The 19,753-nt window shown below is 43.7% G+C and overlaps 1 protein-coding gene across 1 annotated transcript in view; it reads left to right on the top strand.

Annotated features, from left to right (window-relative positions):
• The first annotated feature begins 9,120 nt into the window (after positions 1-9,120).
• Positions 9,121-19,753, top strand: part of Ahcyl2 (adenosylhomocysteinase like 2) — a 154,543-nt gene continuing 143,910 nt past the window's right edge. Inside the window, 2 exon segments of the mRNA XM_040728740.1 lie at positions 9,121-9,350; positions 9,353-9,538. Of these exon segments, the coding sequence (XP_040584674.1) occupies positions 9,174-9,350; positions 9,353-9,538 (363 nt within the window). The 5' untranslated portion in view covers positions 9,121-9,173.

Here is a 19,753-nt window from a genome sequence, read left to right as displayed (position 1 = left end):
CAGAAGCCGCATTGAACAGCAGTAACCACCATTATGTCTAAAAAGTCTTGAATCTTGATTCCTAAGGAAACACCTTCAGGTTCAAGAGGTGTCAATTTTGGCTCCCCACTGTCCTGAGACCACTTCCCCACCAGCTCTGCCTCACCTGGGCCCTCGGTGTTTCCTACAACACTCAACCTCAGACACCCAGGTCCTACCTCTGTTGGTCCCAGCTTCCTTAAAGCAGAAGGCGCTGCCCCAACCATTCCCCTGCCCACTTAAGAAGACAAGGAAATTCACAAAGAAAAAATTAAAAACGCATATTCCAGGGCTGGGGTGCCAGCTCACTGATAAAAATGCTTGCCTCTGAAGTGTGAGAACTAGAGTTTGATACACAGAACCCGTGTAAAAATGCCGGGCAGGGTCAGTGAGAAGGCTCAGCAGGTGCGGCTTGCTGACAAGCATGAGTTTGACCCTGGAGCCCACAAGGTGCTGTATGTGTACACACGCAAACACATTTTATGTTTAGTGTGTGTGTGCGTGCATGCGTGCGTGCATGTGTGTGTGTGTGTGCGCGTGCGTGTGCCCCCGTGGGCCATGCACATGAGAAGAGGTCAGGGGATAGCCTTCACGAGACCCTTCTCTCCTTCACACTCCTTAAAAGGAACAGTGTATTTTTTAAAATTTCTTTTTAGTCTGTTTATTTTGAGACAAAGTCCCGGGCCTTTTTGTTTGACAGGTTTCTCTGTGTAGTTCTGGCGGTCCTAGAACTAGCTTTGTAGACCAGGCTGGCCCTTGAACCCAGAGATCCTGAGTGTTGGGATTAAAGGCATGCACCATTATATCTGGGGGCTTGTTATGTAGCTCAGATTGGCCTGCAATCCTGTATTTACCTCACAGTGGCCTTAAACTCTAATTCTGCTTCAGCCTCCTGATAAGTTGTCATTACAGGCAGGCACCTCCACACTTGGTGTCTCTTATACTTTCTTATGTGCAGATGCAGCTATGTATTACAGGCAATTTACATACTGCTTTGTGGGTGATTGGTCCTCTAGGTGTTTATACATCTATTTATTTAGTGTGTGTGTGTGTGTGTGTGTGTGTGTGTGTGTGTGTAGGTATACAAAACCATGCGTGGCTGTCATGTAGAGCTCAGAAGAAACTTGTGGGACTCAGTTCTCTCTCTCTATGGGTTCTGAGGCTTGACGGTAAGTGCCTCTACCTGCTGACTTGTCTTGCCATTTTTTTTGAGACAGGGTCTTGCTCTGTAGAGAGGACGACTTCCCATTCTCCATGTAGTCCTACTCTAGACATCTGAAAGGTACTCTTCTTGTCTGCAGAATTTTGAAATTCCACAATGACATAAATTAAGAGGTCTGTTTTCACATCCTGTCCTGGGCATGTAGCGACGCCTTTCATATTCTTGCTCTTACCAGGGCTTTACATGCCAGGCGAGTCCTCTACCTCTGTTGTACCCTAACCCCCTCTCTCTATTTCCTTTGTCCTAGAATGCTTGTTATTTGGGCTTAGCTAGTCCATCATCTAATGTATTTTTAACATTTACTTTGTGAATTTCAGATGAGTACTGTATCTCCACCATTCCCACCCCATCCTCTCCCAATGGTTAATTTTTCTCTCCTGTGATTTTGTATTTTCTTATTGTGGTGTTAGGAATGGGACCCAGGCCTTGGAGCATGTGCAGCAGAGCTCTGCCCCTGAACTGTGTTTGAAATGTAAAGAAAAGAGCATCTGAAAAATTATTCCTTTTCCAGAACACTACAGCGATCCAATGCATTGCATGCTTCATGCCAAAATGTACATTAAAATATTTGCGATGCACCAGGCATTGGTGGCACACACCTTTAATTCCAGCACTCAGGAGGCAGAGGCAGGCAGATCTCTGTGAGTTTAAGGCCAGCCTGGTCTACAAGAGCCAGTTTCAGGACAGCCTCCAAAACAATACAGAGAAACCCTGTCTCAAAAAACAAACAAAAAATTGTGATGCATATAAGCTATCATTTTCAACATCCATGCAAAAGATAGAAAACATATTTTCCACACAGCATATACACACCTGTAATCTCAGCACACTTAGGAGGCAGAGGACGTGCTGAAGTTTTGGGCCAGCCTAGTCTACATGGTAAGTTCTAGGCCAGCCAGGCTGCACAGGAAGATCCCACCTTGACAAACAAAAACAAACAACAGCCACAACAAAACTTTTCTGGTTAAAATTTCCTAATGAAAGAAATTCTGCTAGTAGCTTTTCATTTAAAAAGTGCTCTTGTTTTCTGAATGTTTACTCCTTGAAATTGTATGCTCCCTCACAAACACAGTATTGTAAGTCTCCAAGTATATTCGTGATTTGGTGGTAGTGGAACAGTCTATACAGCTTAGGTGGGCTTTAAACTCTCTGTATAGCCCAGGCCAGCATTAAACTCACCATCCTTCTTCCTCAGCCCCCTGAGTATTAGGCTATACGTGTGCACGGTCAGTTGTTTTATGATTTAAATAAGTATTAGCCTCTTTTCTTGTGCTGCTGGAGATGGAGCCCAGAATCTCAGCGAATGCTAGGCCAGCGCTCTACCCCTGACCTGTATTCCCAGGTCCTTATCTTGCTTTCGTGGTAGAGGTTTGCCTCATGTGTCTGGTGACGTTGGCTGTCTGCTCTTAGTGTGCTACTAGATGTTTCAGAGTATGATCTTCACTGTGTGTGATCTGGCTAGCCTATTTCCTTGGAGAGTTCCTCAGCATTAGTGTTTTCATTTTCTCTCTTGAACCTCCCTTATTACTGTCTGCCAGACTTCTGGAAGCTGAATGAACCAGCTGAAGGAAAAAGACCTGTAGGCTTAAAAGTTCCCTCAATAGTTGCTAGACTTGTGCACAATCGCCCTGCTTCTAGTCTAGAAACTCCACCTGATTTGCCTCAGCAACAGAGCTCTGCCACGGAAACAGCAGGTGGCTGGGGCGGCGCTGAAAAGGAGAGTATGATCGGATTGTAGGTTCTCAGTAATGGTAAGATCTGGGCAAACACAGACTACAAACCTGCCTCTTTCCAGGCTCAAACTCCTTAGGTTTCATCACCACACCCCACTGAAGGTGGGTTCTTCCGCTCAGTAATCAGTTCTAGTGGTCGGCCAGGCAGGCAGCTGCTGGCCACGACAGCTCCTCGTACGCCAGGTGGCTGTGCTGAAGCTCCCTTGTGCATTAGGGGGAAGAAAGAAATCAGTTCTACAGTTGTTAGCCTCTGCCCAACAGCCGGAGGACGAGATTCTCAGCCACTTCTTCAGGAAGGAACTGATCAAAGTCAGACCTGTGAAGAGAAAGCTGGATTTGCTCTTGTGTCTAGCAGATTTGGGGGTTTTGTGGAAATGGCAGTGCTCAGGGGCCTTCCAGCACAAACTTGGAGACCGGAAAATGAAAGCTTCCAAAACTACCAAATGAAGAGACTTCCAAGGTGATCTCTCTGTCTCCTTCTTGCTAAGAAAAAAGCGACTTCCTAAGTGACTAGCTGGCCAGCGGCCCAAGTGAGTTTCAGGGCTGTTGTCGCTTTCTAAACAGCCACAAGCTGTGTGATCCTCTCTGCCCCAGTTGACCATGGGCTGGGCGTTGGTGGTGCACATTGTTAATCCCAGCACTCAATCAGGAGGCAGAAGCAGGTGGATCTCTGTGAGTTCGAGACCAGCCTGGTCTACAAGAGCTAGTTCCAGGACAGCCTCCAAAGCCACAGAGAACCCTGTCTTGAAAAAAAAAAAAACCAAAAACCAAAACCAGAAACCAAAACCAAACCAAAACAACAACAACAACAACAACAAAAAACCCAAATAAACAAAAAGTTGACCATGGGGCTGGAGAGATGGCTCAGCAGTTAAGAGCGCTGGCTGCTCTTGTAGAGGACGCGGCTTCATTTCCCTGCACCCACCTGGCGGCTCACAACTGCCTGTGACTCCAGCTCCAGGGGACCTGGTGCCCTCACACACATGTGAATGTAGGCAAAACACCAATGCACATAAAACAAAGTCAACTATACTTTAATGCATTTCTTAACCATTCTGTTAAGAGAAGCTTTTTCTTTGAGAGAAGCCTTTCTGCCCGCCTGGTTCCAGAGCCGCATTAGTCCCAAATAAACACACAGGAGGCTATATTAATTATGAAGCTGTTGGCCTTGCTTGTCTCTTACTGGCTAGCTCTGCCTTAAGTAATTACCCCATAATTGTTAATCTAAGTATGTCTCTTACCGGAGAATAGTTCCCGGCTTCCTTCCCCATGGCGTCACATCTCGAACTCTCTTGTGTTTCTCCTACCCAGAATCCTCCTGGATTCCTAGCCCCACCTATCTAGATTCCTATTGGCCAGCAGTACTTTATTGACAAATGCACAGGCAAATAACAGGACTTCCCCAACATCTCCTCTTTTCTGTTTAAACAAAAAGAAAGGTCTTAACTTTAACACAGTCAAATTGTATATAACAGAACAGTTATCAAATAAGAACATAGTTACAATATTTTAGCAAGATTTAAAGAAAATATCATCTATCTCATTCCTGTGAGTCCAAAGTTCTATATATAGCTTATCTCTTATCATAACTAAGGAAAACTATAATTATAGCTATCTGTCTTCAACTCCATCAAAGACCACAGAAGGATGATATATAATCACTAGGATTGACAGAGGTATCTTACTGCCTGGACAGTCACCTTAAGTTCCTCTGTAACGTTGGGGCATCCATCTTCAGCTCATAGGCCACAATGTGTCTGGAACACTTCTCAGCAAAGCAGGAAATTTCAAACTGTCCATCTGCGTTGGCAGTCTGTCAGTCATTTTTCTTTGTCCTGCAGAAAGTCTCCTAGACTCTTCCATGAAGCAGGAACCCTGTAAGACTGAGTTCAGCAGTCACTTTTCTGTGGGTCCTGCATGTCCAGATTATACAACAACAGTCAAACAGTCTAGGCAAGAGCAGTTTCTTGCCCAAATGGCTAATATTGCCATGTTGAAAGCAAACTCCATAACGAGTTTCTTCGATGCCCATTTTCCTCTCAGACATAATTGGTGCTGCCAGGAGCAGACATTTCTCATTGTCAAGAAAAACCCTAGACCATTTTAAATGCCACTTTCTGAAGGTCTTTGAAAGGTTTGAAGACTGTCTATCTATCTCAAATATATTTCTGTATATCTAGAAAACCTAACTTACCTAACTATAAATTCCATTATAAGTAACTATCTATAGTCTGTATTCAATTATGTATTATGTTTTAAAAGAACAGTATAAGCACAATACTTAATCAAGAGGAGAAATATAAGCATCACAAAATTAACCTTGAATTTGTATCCATAAATGAAAAACAATACCCATACCATAATTCCCCTTTTTACCATTAAAAAAGGATTGGCTGTGATCACTAGCCAATTATTAACAATCCCATTTAAATGAAAACAAAGATTTATAAACAAGATGGGAATTAGGACGTCGCTCATTCCAAACTGCTTCCTGCTGGAAGGGGGCGCTGTTCACACCATGGGGATCATGACAAATCTCAGAAACCTGTATAAGTCCATATTTTCGGGGTCTGTAAGACTGCATCATCTTAGCTGTTTCAATTGTTGGAACACCTGGTCCACTGCTTCCGGGGGTCTTGGTTCGTCAAACCACAGAAGTCTGGAAAGAATCCTCAGCTTTTCATTTTCTGTGGAAACATAAGCAAAATCTCCTTTCCCAAGTAACATATCCTTATACTTAAATTTTGAAGTCAAGGCATTTTTAAAAGATAGAAGTTGGATTAATTCAGCAGCATTTATAATCAAGTGTACTTCAGTAGCTGTTCCTTCCTTAGCAATGAAAAAACTGAAAAACATAATAGCGTACAGTATCCAGACTCTCTGTGTATTTTCCATCTTTACGTGGCTTATTTATTTATCTATTATTACTTTATTTCTTTCACTTTTATTTATTTTTCTCTGAGACAGGGTTTCTCTTTGGAAACCTGCCTGCCTCTGCCTCTGGAGCAATCCTACCGGCGTGCGCCACCACAACGCCGGCTTTTGTATTTATTTACCACTTTGTCGTTTCAGTTTCTCTCTCAATCTCACATATATTTTTAAACACACTGTAAACCTTTAGAAGTTTTTCTTTATCCAAGTCTGACTTTACTGTAAATCTTTATGTTTTTCTGGCCACGTGTCTTATCTGTAAAACCGCGGCTGTTTTAAACTGCTGTTTCAAGATGGCGGGCGTAAGCGTGATTCCAGCTTACCGCCTCAGTCCATGCTGACCTCCAGCAAAAGCTGCCACTTCCAGCTGTACGTACACCCCTTTCAATTGGTATCAGAATCTCTTAAAACAACCTTGCTGTTTTTTTTTTCTTTTTATGCTGAGTCAGGAAGACTCCAGTAAGCGAGCTGCTTGAATCTCGGCTTGTTGCTAGCAAAACAGAGCACACCTGAGAAAATGCTGCTACCAAAATTCTGTGCTTCTCTCTGTTCTTCTGTTTCTAAAATTCCTTTAAAGCTTTTGTTATTTTGCGTGGAAATTCATGATCCCACTCCTGAACATAAAATCTCACATAAAATCTCAAAGAATGTGCAATTTAAAATGGAGTTTGTGTGTGTGTGTGTGTGTGTGTGTGTGTGTGTGTTGCCAGAAGAGGGTGTCAGATTCCCTGGAGCTGGAGTTACAAGAGGCTGTGAACTGCCCAAACTGCGTGTTGGAAACAGACATCAGCAATGGTGTATAAGTTCTGAACCAGCTCTCTAACCCCTAGGATGTGCAGTATTGTCTCCTGCTTTTTAGTCTAATTTGTTTGTTTTTTGAGACACGGTTTCTTTGTGCAGTTCTCTCCCAGAACTTGCTCTGTAGTCCAGGTTGGCCTCGAACTCAGATTCTTTTGCCTCTGCCTCTATGCCTGGATTTTAGTCTAACTTTTAGTCATGAACATTTATTTCCCTTTATCATTAAAATATTATTGGAAAACAATTATTATTTTTTTAACAGAGTTTCTCTGTGTAGTCCTGGTTGTCCTGGAACTCACTCTGTAGACCAGGTTGACTTCAAACTCATAGAGATCTGCCAGCCTATCTCCCAAGTGGGAAATTCTTAAAAGGAAAAACATCAACAGAAAATTAGTTTCCAATACATTTCTTTCTTATTTTTAATACAGGGTTTTGCTAAGTAGTTAAGACCAACCTTGACAAATTCCTAATACCCTGAGTGCTAGGATTACCACTATGACCTGCCCCCTTAGGTAGACAATTTTAATTTTTTATTAAAAATAAAACTGGAGGCTGGTGATCTGGCTCAGTGGTTAAGAGATATTGTTGTTTTTCAGAGGATCCTGGCTCGATTCCCAGTACCAGCATATCATCTCACAACAGTCTGTAGGTCCCTGGGGGGACCTAAAGCCTTCCTCTGATTTCAGCTGGCACCAGGCACCCATGTGGTACAAGCAAAACACTAACACACATAAAACAACAAAAGAGGTAATCTAGAGAAATGTTAGATAGAAAAATGAGACTGGATCAGCAAAATGACCTCACCATTAAAAGCACTTGCCCTCGCCGGGTGGTGCGGCACAGCTTTAATCCCAGCCTTCGGGAGGCAGAGGCAGGCGGATCTCTGTGAGTTCAAGACTAGCCTGGTCTACAGAGCAAGTTCCGGGACAGCCTCCAAAGCCACAGAGAAACCCCGTCTCGAAAAACAAACAAACAAACAAAAAAGCACTTGCCCTCCAAGTCTAACTACCTGAATTCAGTTATCTGGAATCCACACAAAGGTAGGAAGACAACACACTCCACAAAGATGTCTTTGACTTCTATATGTGCACCATGGCATAAGGCCCGCGTGCACATACACACACACACACACACACACACACACACACACACACACGTGCGTGCACGCCTCAGAAGTTCTCAAAGTGTGGGTGACACATGTCTTCTAACTCCAGCACTCCAGCACCCGGGAAGCAGTGGCAGTCGGAACTCTTGTGAATTCAAAGCCAGGCCAAATGTACTTAAGAGAGTTCTAGGCCAGCTAGAAACAGACAGACGGCGAGACCTCGTCTAACCAAATAAAAATTCTGTAAATGTCTCTCTCACACTCTCTAAGTGCAAAGTAGAAAAATAAAGTCAATCATTTGGGAAAATCACTATTTGGATTAATATTCTGCTATGCAACATGTGTATCTGAATTTCTGATTATTTCTAGAGAGTTAATAGGTCAAGATTTGGCCTCATTTAAAAGCAATGTGCTAATTTTCAGCACTGAAATGTCAAACTAATGGAAATTTATTTTCCTTTAAAGCAGGATCTTGCTTCTTAGCTCAGGCTTGCCGGCCTTGAACTCCTGGTGATGTATTTGCTTCAGATGTTCAAGGGCTCATATTACTGCGTGCTCCACCACACCCTGAGGAAATTTCTTCCTTTGGGGGCTGACTCTAGCTCCTTAACTCAGAATATGCCAGAAATCATCACGGCAGGCAATGGCTTGTTTCATTTCTTCTAGAAACCAAGTCACTGAGGAGAGGCTTTGGAGAGCCAGCTTCAAAGGAGGACAAACCATGCCTGCCTGCCCGGAGCCGGCGTTCTCCTCACATGACGTGCCGCTTTTCCTTTAAAGGCCGCCCACGTGATCACGCACATGCGCACGCTCCGGAGGAAATTCACGCCGTCAGGGGAGCGAGTCATTCTTCCCCTACTTTCCCTGGGGTTTCTGGAATCCCCTTCCGGATACCACAGCCCCTCTTGAGACGCTTTCCTCATCTATTCCTTCGCGTCTTCCGTTTTTATACTTTTCCGTTAGTCGCTGTCCCGGGAGTTCCCTCTCCACGGAAAACTACTTTCCAGAGGAAGGCCGAAGGGACTACAACTCCCAGGGAGCTCTGCGGCCTGCCCTCCCCCCCTCCCGCCCCGCGCGCGCAGTGCAGGCTGGGTGCTGAGGTCCCACAGTCTGCTAGCCACGTGCAGCCCCGAGCAAGCGTACTACAGGTTCCGTGGCGCCTCGCGCCTGTGAGTCAGACAGGGGTGGGGCGGAGCTGGAGGGGCCGGGCTGGTGGCGAGCGAGCGGGCGGAGGAAGGGGGTGGGAGCGGAGGCGATGGAGGGGAGGAGTGGGGGTATGGGGGAGGGAAGGGGAAGGGAGGCGGGAGGCGGGGCCGAGTGGGAGCTGGCGCTGGAGTCGGAGCTGGCGGTTGCAGTGGAGGCGGTGATGTCGGTGCAGGTTGTGTCGGCAGCGGCTGCCGCCAAGGTGCCTGAGGTGGAGCTGAAGGATCTGAGCCCCTCCGAGGCGGAGCCCCAGCTAGGACTGAGCACGGCGGCCGTGGGCGCCATGGTACCCCCGGCGGGTGGCGGCGACCCAGAGGCTCCCGCTCCGGCAGCGGAGCGGCCCCCCCGGCCCCCGGCCCGGGCTCGGGGCCCACCGCGGCTCTCAGCCCTGCGGCCGGGAAGGTGCCTCAAGCGTCGGCCATGAAGCGGAGTGACCCGCATCATCAGCACCAGCGGCATCGCGACGGCGGCGAGGCCCTGGTCAGCCCCGACGGCACGGTCACCGAGGCGCCGCGCACGGTCAAGAAGGTACTGTGGTCGGGCTGCCTCTCGGAGAGGCGGGGAGGGCGGGCAGGGGAGCGGCGGCACCCACTTCCACGCCCTCTAGATCGGGGAGCCGAGAGCCCTTTCCCCCCGGAGCCGGCTCTCCGAGAGGCCGCCACCCGGTGCTCCGCGGGGGACCGGAGCTTCCAGGTACCACGGCCGTACTTCGCTACGGATAACATGGAGGTAGCGCTCTTCGCTACTACTTGGACGAGGCAGGGGGAGGAGAGGCAGCTACTACTACACCCCCCCGCCTCCAGCACACTCCCGCGTGTAATTTTCCGGACTGTTCGGCGGCGTAGAAAAACCTTCCCTCCAGCGATAAGGATAGCAAGATCTTTTTTCTTGGGGAACGAGGAAGCAGTAGTTGGGGCTCGAGAGAGTGGTCTGGCTCCCGTACAGATGATGACTTCTGCCTTTCTGTGGCCAGCAGCTTTCCACAGGGCAGGGCTGATCCTGTGTCCCCGCATTTCCTTGCACCGTGACTGTTGAAGGGTGATGGAGAGATGCCTCACTCTTAAGAGGTCTGGCCACCAGAATCACTAGATGGTGTATGAAGAGAATGCTTCTTTCATTTATTGTGAGCAAGAGCTAGGAAGAAATGCTGCTACTTTTGGGAAAGCGATCATTTGGAGCCTGTCTCGGCTGTCAGCTTCTTTCGTGTATAGTAATGTGTAATGATAGTACCCCATATTACTTATGCATTGACTGTCCTTTACCCCCTCCTCGTTTTTTCTCCCCTTTCTCCATGCTAAGTGAGCACAGGAGGAAAAAGACAAGAGATATGGATCATCTAAAAAGAATGATGGCTTTAATTTCCTAGACACACTATGAACACAGATTTATATTTTTTCTCCATTATAGTGAGTTCATTTTGTTCTGTCAGAACAACAATAGGGAGGATATGAAGTCTACATTGGGTTTATTTTGTAGGGTTTAGGTGAATCTTGGATCCAGCAAAAAAAAATTGTTGTAATTACCTCATGACTTAGAGCAGGCAGCTTTTTCTCACATGTGGTGATACATGAAGTCAGAGACAAGACTAAAGGAATTTTCGCAGTGCTTTCGGACATGCTTTGTCTGTCCTTAGCTATTTGGTGTCCCTCTCAGCGTTGGGTTGTGCCTCTCCCCCACCTCCTCCCTGCAATTATAGCTAAATGGAGGAATTGCAGTTAAAAGAGGCAACCTCGGCTAGGGCTGGAAGTACTTAGGTAAAAGTTAGGAAATCCAAAGCATATTTCTCACTAATTAACATGCTTTGTACTTTGGCCGGATCTTTTTCTTGTGGTTATTTTTTCTAAACTTTCTAGTTCAGTTCTTTTAAGGGTAAAAATGTTTAATAAATTACTGTTAGAGTGTGAAGCTTACACTCAGATATAGGCCTGGTTTGAATATAGTGCCCCTTCCCCTAGTAAGTCATTTCTTCTGTAAAATGAGGGTACATATTATACTTAAGGATTAAAAATGTGGTCTGCGCGTAGAAGTTGGTACCTATAATAGAATCTTGAATGATAGCTGTTATTAAAATTGGTTATTTCTCTCAAGGCTCAAGTAAGACCCTGTGACCTTCTCTGAAATGTATACATATTGGCAATAATTCAATATATTCTGCATAAAGAAGTTTAAAAACCCACAGGCCATCACCCCAGAGTCTGGTTCTCTCTCTCTCTGTCTCTCTCTCTCTCTGTCTCTCTCTCTCTCTCTGTCTCTCTGTCTCTCTGTCTCTCTCTCTCTCTCTCTCTCTCTCTCTCTGTTTTCTCTTTGGTTTTTGTGAAACAGGGTTTCTCTGTGTAACTTTGGAGCCTGTCCTGGAACTCGATCTGTAGTTGATGCTGGCCTCGAACTTACAGAAATCCACCCTCCTCTGCTTCCCAAGTGAACTAAAGGCATGTGTCACCAATGCCCGGCAAGTCTGGTTTTCTTAATTCTAAATGTGCACTTTGACATTTTTATTGTTGCTGAGCCACCTTTTTTTTTTTTTTTTACCTCCAGTATCAAAATCATGTTCCATGATTTTAGATTTACTCAGCAGCCTCAAAGCTATGAAGACAGGGCTGAACTTGCCTTCCAGTGTTAATCACATCAGAAACCATCTTATTTGCTGAAAGTTTAGCAGGTGAAGTCTTGGGCAAGGATGCAGCTGTATGACAGAAGTAAGGATATTGCTGAGTTTAGCTCACTCCTTCCTTTCTCTCTCACTCTGCCACCTCCTTTTTTCTTGTTAGGGTCTCAATCTATAGCCCAAGCTGCCTGGAACAGTGTAGCTGAGGCTGTCCTCTATAACATAGGATCCTGCCTCAGCCCCCTGAGCATGAGATTGCAGGCGTGTGCCGCCATGCCTGGCCAGAACTTCTCTCTGTGTGTCTCTGTCTCTGTCTCTCTGTCTATGTCTCTCTCTGTCTCTCTCTGTCTCTGTCTCTCTCTGTCTCTGTCTCTCCCTTTCCCTCTTCCTCTCAAGATAAGGTCTCAGAGGCTATAGATGTGGTTGCCTAGCAGGCACGAAGTTCTAAGTCTGATCCACAGTACCATATAAACCAGGCATGGTGGTGCATTCCTGTAATCCCAATGCTGGGGAGGCAGAGGCAGGAAGATCTAACTTCAGGGTCTTCCTTGGCTGTACACTGAGTTTGAGGCCAGCCAAGCAGACTGGCTTTGAACTCATGATCCTTCTACCTCAACTTCCTATGTGCTGGGATCTGAAGTGTGTACCATCACATTTGGCTTGCTGTTTTTAAAGAGCACAGTGTTTAGTTTTCTTAATATTGAATTGACTATATTTTATCCAAGTAGAAAATCATTCAACAAGGAACCAGTCATGAGATGTTTTGATTTATTGAGCCTTTCTTGCTTCTTTGATTGTCTAATTAAGTCATTCTGTCCTTGTATCCCTTCTATTTTATTGAAAGCATGTGGAGGGGAGCTGGAGAGATGGCTCAACGGTTAAGAGCACTGACTGTTCTTCCAGAGGTCCTGAGTTCAATTCCTGGCAACCACATGGTGGCTCACAACCACCTTGAATGAGATCTGGTGCCCTCTGCTGGTGTGCAGACAGAAGACTGTATATATACACAATAAATTAAAAAAAAAAAAGAAAGTGTGTGGAGGGACTGGGTATACTAGGATTAAAATAGTTGCCTTTAACTATGTAGATGGCGATGGTTGCTCTTATTTTGTAACTACCAGACAATCTTATTTATGTTATTGCATTTCCATTGATGGTTTCCATTTGTGGATCAGTTATCAATTTTCTTGGTTCTGTTACTTTAGTCAGCCACAGAAGGGAAGTAGATAGAGTCAGACTTCCCAAGTTCAATAGGCATAAGAATAAACATGATGGGGTGCAGGTTACTTGGTCACATTTTACCTTTGGCACCTGCCTTCATCCTGTAGCTTGTGGTACTCTATAGACCAGATACTGTCATTGTGGTTATGATATATTTGTATATAAAGTTCTTCTTCATAAGCCTACTCTAAGTGAACTCAGTAAACATCTTTGAAGTAGTGATTTATAGGATGGGAGATAAGTTCCACCGTGAGTGAATGGGACAGCAGTTGAGAGCATTTCTTCCATGTGTTCTTAGAACGGGTGCTAGTACAGTAGAGAAAACAAGCTAAAGAGGACTTCTGAAAAGTAGTCCTCCCTGACAGTAAGGCTCCCTGACAGTAAGGCTACAAGTCTTAAGAACCCAACTGGTGTGTGCTTATGCTACTGTCGGTAATGGCCGTGCTCAGACAGACTCCATGTTTTTCTTGGCAAACATATCTGTATTGTACTTGCTTTGCTGCTGTCAGAAGAGAATGAGTTGAGCCATGTTAGCGCTTTCTTGCCCTGAATTGTTTAAGCTCTCGGTTCAGTTAATTATAGATTACTGAAACGGAGTGTTTTGGACAGAGGCATGGGAATGTGAGGGCAGTGTGACTCCCTTGCCGGTTAGAAAAGCACAGACTGGCAAAATGTTCAGTAAGGCAATTGGCAGTTGGACCCTAAAATAGTTACCATTAATTGGCCTTTTATGTGCCAGGAATTGTCATAGGTATTTCTGTAATCCTGACAAGAACATTATGAAATATAGATGGCATTGTCTCAGTTTTACTGATGAGGAAATGTGGTTCAGAGAGGCTTAGTGCCTTGCCCAGGGTTATACATCTACAAAGAGGCAGAGGTAGTATTTAAACCTGTCTGTCTCCATAGCCCATGTCTTTTGCATTGTGCCACAGAGACTCTTTCTGAACTCTTAAATGTTGGCTGCTGGTCTTGGCCCAAAAGTCTGTAGATTTCTGAGTAAACTCTAAGGTGTGTCTGTCTGGCTAAGACTTAGGTCATTCCAAGACCAAATTGAGGAGAGTGAGTCAGGCTCCAGGAAGAGGATGGGAGAAAACTGTACAAATGTAGAACCTCAGAGAATTGTAAAGTTAGAAGATACAAAGAATAGTTAGTGCAGGGAAAGCTTTTTAAGATCAGTGATATTAGCCTCCTATGTGTAATTAACTTGCAACCTGATAATGTAACCCTTCTCCCTTTTCTTGAGATAGGCACTTGCCGTTTATCCTAGATTGGCCTTCATAGCTCCATATGCAACCCAGGTTAGCCTCAAACTCCAGATCCTTCTATTTCCACCTCCTAGGATTATAAGCATGTGCCATCATGCCTGGCTTTATCCTTTAAAGTTTTGAATCTGTGACCTGAAGAAAAGGTTCCTTTCTGCTGATTTGTCAGTTTCCTCTGCTCTTTAAGGCCCTCCTCTATGAAATCAGTCTTTGACTAAAATTTTTGAATATTAGAAAGGGAAGTATACTGTTGGGAATTTTTTTCTTTTTTTTTTTGGTTTTTCGAGACAGGGTTTCTCTGTAGCTTTGGAGGCTGTCCTGGAACTCACTTCGTAGACCAGGCTGGCCTCGAACTCACAGAGATCCGCCTGCCTCTGCCTCCCGAGTGCTGGGATTAAAGGTGTGCGCCACCAATGCCCGGCCTGTTGGGAATTTTTTAAAAATTATTTTTATGTGCATGTATGTCTGTGCACCATTTGCGTGCCTGGTGCTGAAGAAGACCAGAAGAGGGCGGTAGAGTGCCTGGAGCTGGAGTTATGGCTGGTCTAGTGAGCCACCTGTGGATGCTGGTAACTGGAACCCAGTCCTCTGGAAAGCAGCAGTGACTTGACCACTGGCCATCTGCCTGAGCCCTTTTAGGTGGTCTTTCTTTGTACTAGGCCTTGCATTTACAGCTTGATATGCACTATTTTATTTGCTTCTTTTATATTATTTCTTTTAAGAGCTCTTAAAGATAGTGCTATCCTTGTTTTATTGAGGAAACAGAGGGTAAGGCATTTGTCTCAAAGTTATATAGCAATGTACTAGAGTGAACAGAATCTACCAAATTGTGTATGCTTTCAATTATAGGAAGTAGCTCTGGGCTGAAGTTCCAGGTGTGTGTTCCATTCCTTGAGGAAGACAGCTAGATCAAGTATTCAGTTAATTGAAGACATTAAGAAATACAACTAGTCTACTTTCACTTAATGAGAAAGAGGGAAATAGTCTTTATTCAGAGTCTTTGTTGAGTTGATTTCTAAGCAATGCCTTCTGTTTTCATTGTAGGACTTGAAAAATGGTGTGTGTGGGGTGCCGGAGAGATGGCTCAATGGTTTAACAGCAGAGACTGTTCTTCCAGAGAACCTGGGTTCAAATCCCAGCACCCACATGGCAGCTCATAGTTGTTTATAACTTCAAGATCTGACACTCTTACACAGACATACATGCAGGCAAAACACTGATGCACATAAAACGATAAAAATAAATAAATTATTTAAAAAATGGTGTGTGTGAGTGTGAGATGGGGGCATGTATGTGCAATAGGCTTATGGAGAGGCCAGAGGTCACCATCATGGAGCTGGGTCTCTTCTTCCTCTTTTTTTTTTTTTTTTTAGATTTTTCTTTATTATGTATACAGTATCCTGTATGCATGTGTGCCTGCAGGCCAGAAGAGGGCACCAGATCTCATAACAGATGGTTCTGAGCCACCATGTGGTTGCTGGGAACTGAACTCAGGACCTCTGGAAGAGCAGTCAGTGCTCTTAACCTCTGAGCCATCTCTCCAGCCCCTCTTCTTCCTCTTTTATGTGAATTCAAGATATCAAATTCAGGTTACTAGACTTGCACAAGTGACTTTACCTGCTGAGCTATATCATTGCCCCTTCAAATATTTTTAATTACTTTAAATGAAAAATTTAACTTATATAAATGGGTGAGTACCTGTATGTTTGTGTGTTTACTATGTGTGTGCTTAGAACCTACAGAAGCCAGAAGAGGGAGTCAACTATTGGAAGTGGATGGAGTTACAGGTGTTGTCACCATCTGGGTGCTGGGAACTGAACCTGAGTCTTCTGTAAGAACAGGAAGGGCTCTTAATTGTTGAACCGTCTTTCTAACCTCCAATTAATTTTAAAGACAAGCCTCCTTTATGTGGATTTCTGGCCTTAAACCTGAATTATCCTGCTTTAGCCTTCACAAGTACATGGGTTATAGCATCATGCATGCCTGCCTCATAGAAGTTCTCACTAAATATTCAGAGATCTATAGCTGAGTTATTGCCTAGATCCCTCACCCTGTCCTGTGTTCATGTGGTCGACACAGCCAGAGGGTCTAAAACTCACTTACACAATGGGCAGTTTCAGACAGCCTAATAAGATTTTTATAAAATTTGTAGGAGCTTTTTAATAGTCTTAGTGCTTATGGCTAGAAAATTGGTGCGAACAGAGCAAAGGAGAGAGTTTCTTCTGTCAGTTTCTAACCCTAAGCTTCCCATCTTAAACTTTTATGCATATATATTTATGCACACACATAGCATGTGTGGAGGGTAGAGGACAGCTGTCTGGAGTTGGTTCATATTTGTGGATTCCTGGGCTCAAACTCCGGTGTCAAAGGTGGTTAATGCCTCTAATCATTAGCCACATTGCTGGTCCCTCTAAAATTAGCTTAAGTTAAATAGCCTCTTCCACAGCTGTATTCTGAACAATTATCTATTTTCTTTTCTCTTATATACTTGTATTAGTAGCTGGTGATTTTTAAATTTTATTTTCAAGGCTTCAACAATCAAAACTGTATTAGTTTTTGGCACTGAGTTCTCAGAACCTATGTAAACCAGGGCACTAGAATACTAGCCAAGTTGTTTTATTGTAAGACTTTCCTTAAAACCTTTCTGAATATTGCATATCTGAGACTTAAACTGACTTCTCTAGACTAATCACCTCTAGTGCTCCAGCGTGAACCTTTTGATTATTTTGGAAGATGTAAGGACCAGCAAGGTGGTTCAGCAAGGAAAGGCTCCTGCCATAAAGCCTGATGACCTGAATTCTGTGTTTGGAACCCACACGATGAAGGAGAGAACCAGCTCCCCAAAGTTATCCTTTGACCTCCACATGAATCAGTCCCTCCCATCCCCACAGAATCAGGCAATAAATGTAATTCTAAAAGTTACAGAAAAAAGAAAAGTCTTAAATATTAAAAAAAAAAGATTTAATAATGTTCTGGGAAACTCCCTTTTTGGTCTTTATGGTGCTTACGGTGTCTATAATTTTCTCAGTACATACTCCATGCCAGATGTCTGTCTTATCTACTAATCCTCATAACAACTTTATCAGATGAGTAGCATTATCTTTATTTTACAGATGAGAAAATATAGGCTTAAAGAGAGTAATTAACATGCCTGAGGCTTTGCCAATCTGTGATGCCTTAGGGATCAGTGAGATGAAACATTATCCATAGCAACAGTGGGAGGCTTTGTCACATTGCCAACCCCCTACTGCTCTGACCAACTCCCATGTGATGTCTGTATGAGCTGCTGCTAAGACTGCTCTGTGTAACTCTTTGGACTTTAGCATCTGTCCTGTTACTGGAAGAGGCAGAAACCCCCATGCATCTTCACATTATTGTTTACTTGGGTCAGCCGTCATTCATCTTAATCTCACCTGTTTTATCACTGTCTTCATCCTTTCAGGTAACTCAATTCCCCAAGCCTTTCTACTTTATTTTTCTCAACATTCCATTGTCAACGAATCCCAGGTGACAGTGGCAGTGCTGTCAGTGTTGGCACATGGTGTCCAGGACTGCAGTGTGCAAACCAAGCTGCAGCATCTCTTGCTTGCCACTGCCATTCGTAACATCTTTGCCAAACCAATTTTCTTTCTTTCTCTTTCTCTCCTTCGCTCTTTCTCTCTCTTTTCCTTCATTCCTTCCTTCCTTCCTTCCCTCCTTCCTTTCTTTCTTTTCTTTTGCTGTGTATCCTTGAAACAGGTTTCCACCCTGGAATCTATTTCATATTCTTTCTGTTAATTTCTTTTCTGTTTATTTCAGTTCCAATTGACTTCAAGTGCTTGTGAAAAGGAGTAATGTACTGGTTGTACTAACCTAGTGCCTTCCTAGTTGCCTGAACCCGTGGAGATGAAAATTTGTGGAGACAATCTAAAAGCTGGACAGATCAGTGTCAGGATGAGTTTGTAATCGCAGCCTTGTGAGGAGTCGGTATTGTCTAGCAGTATTATGCGCGTCTGTATTAAGTTCACCTTCCCATTGCAAATGACTGTTTCATACTGCATTTCTCCTCTGTCATTTGCTCCTCTATTTAAACCAGTTATAAGCTTTCTCTTTCAATACAAAATCACAAGATCCCACATGGAACTTCTTTGTACTTCTGTTTGCAAACCTTTGTGTACCTGGGACTCATCCTTTTCTTTATACTGTTTATATATACTGTTTCTGTAGAGGAAATGTCCTCATTCTGTCAAAGACAAGTCCCTTCACAGGCGCTTTAATCATACTGTTTTCAGTACTGTTAAAGAAGTATTCCCCTGATTAGTTCCTCTTTTTCCAGGTATTTTGTCAATATTCAGACTTGCTTTGCCTTCTTTATTTTGGCAACTCTATTTGTCAACCTGCCAACTTCCTTTTTGTCTTTCAGAATCTAGCTTCCTAAAGGATGTTTCTATGCATACATTTTTAATCCCTGTGAACTCCTTATCCCATCCTAAATTTTGCCTGAAAGAAAACTTACTGCTAATGCCCATTAGATTGGGAAATGGTGTTTTGTTTTCTTCAGCTCTCGTCTTATTAGACTTTTGGCAGCATTTGGTAGTTTCTTATGAAACATGTTGCCCCTTAGGCTTCTATGACTGCTCTTTTGTTGTTTAGTTCTTTGGAGGCAGGGTCTTATGTAGCCTAGCACTTGTTACAGAGCTAAGGCTGGCCTTGAGCTTCTGATGATTTTGTCTCCTGCCCCCCAACCCCCTCTAGTGCTGGGATTATAGGTGTGCACCACCGAACCCAGCTTTCTGACTTTCTTTTCTTTATTAGTTTGTATTTATTTATTCTTTTGTCTGCACCTCATTCTTTGTCGATACTTCCTCCCTGGCCTCGGGACCTCTGTTCTATTCATTGGATTTTCTCCCTCTGTTGCCCGCATCTTTCTTGTGTCTGTTAGTATCGTCTATATTCCAGTAACTCCCAGAAGAGCTCCTTTAGCGAAGACGTCTCTTCTGAATGCCAGTCTCAGGTTTGTACATCTGCTTGTGTGCAAGCAAGCTCAATGGTTTTGTGTCTGAAACTGAATTTGGTTTCTTTTAAATTTATGTTGTATGTATAAATGTTTTGCCTGCATGTGTGTACGTGTACCATGTGCTTGCCTGGTACCCATGCAAAGGGCCTTGGATCCCTTGGGATTGAATCCAGGACTTCTGCAAGAGCAAGTGCTTTTAACTCTTTAGCTTCCTAAAACTGAATTTTGTTAATTGCCAAAATGTTTTGTTCTTAACTTTCTTCTGCCAATTAAATGGCACTTCCTTATTTTTCTTTAGTTTGTTTCTTTATTTTTTGATGCTAGAAATTGAATCTATGATCTTGTACACACTCTACCATTGAGCTGCATCCCTATCTCTCACAAATGCTTTTAATTATTCAAGTGAAACTTGATTATATTCTTGTAAAAGTAATTCAATTTAATAAAGCAGAAGTTCTTCATGTATGCATCTCTTCCCCAGAGATGACCTCTGCTATCCGTTTGTCTTTCTAGACTTTCTGATGAATTTGCATGCATATTTGTACACAAGTTTATGGTTTTATAATACCTTGTACATAAATAAAAATAAAAGTATACCGTATGTACAGTGTTTCTCAGGTTCTTTTTCTAAACTTTAATACTGTCTTGAAGTTTTT

This window comes from Mesocricetus auratus, unplaced genomic scaffold, assembly GCF_017639785.1.
Source record: "Mesocricetus auratus isolate SY011 unplaced genomic scaffold, BCM_Maur_2.0 Super-Scaffold_100019, whole genome shotgun sequence".
Lineage (NCBI taxonomy): Eukaryota > Metazoa > Chordata > Mammalia > Rodentia > Cricetidae > Mesocricetus > Mesocricetus auratus.
The sequence above is the reverse complement of the archived record's forward strand: the minus strand, read 5'-3'. Positions and strand labels throughout refer to the sequence as shown.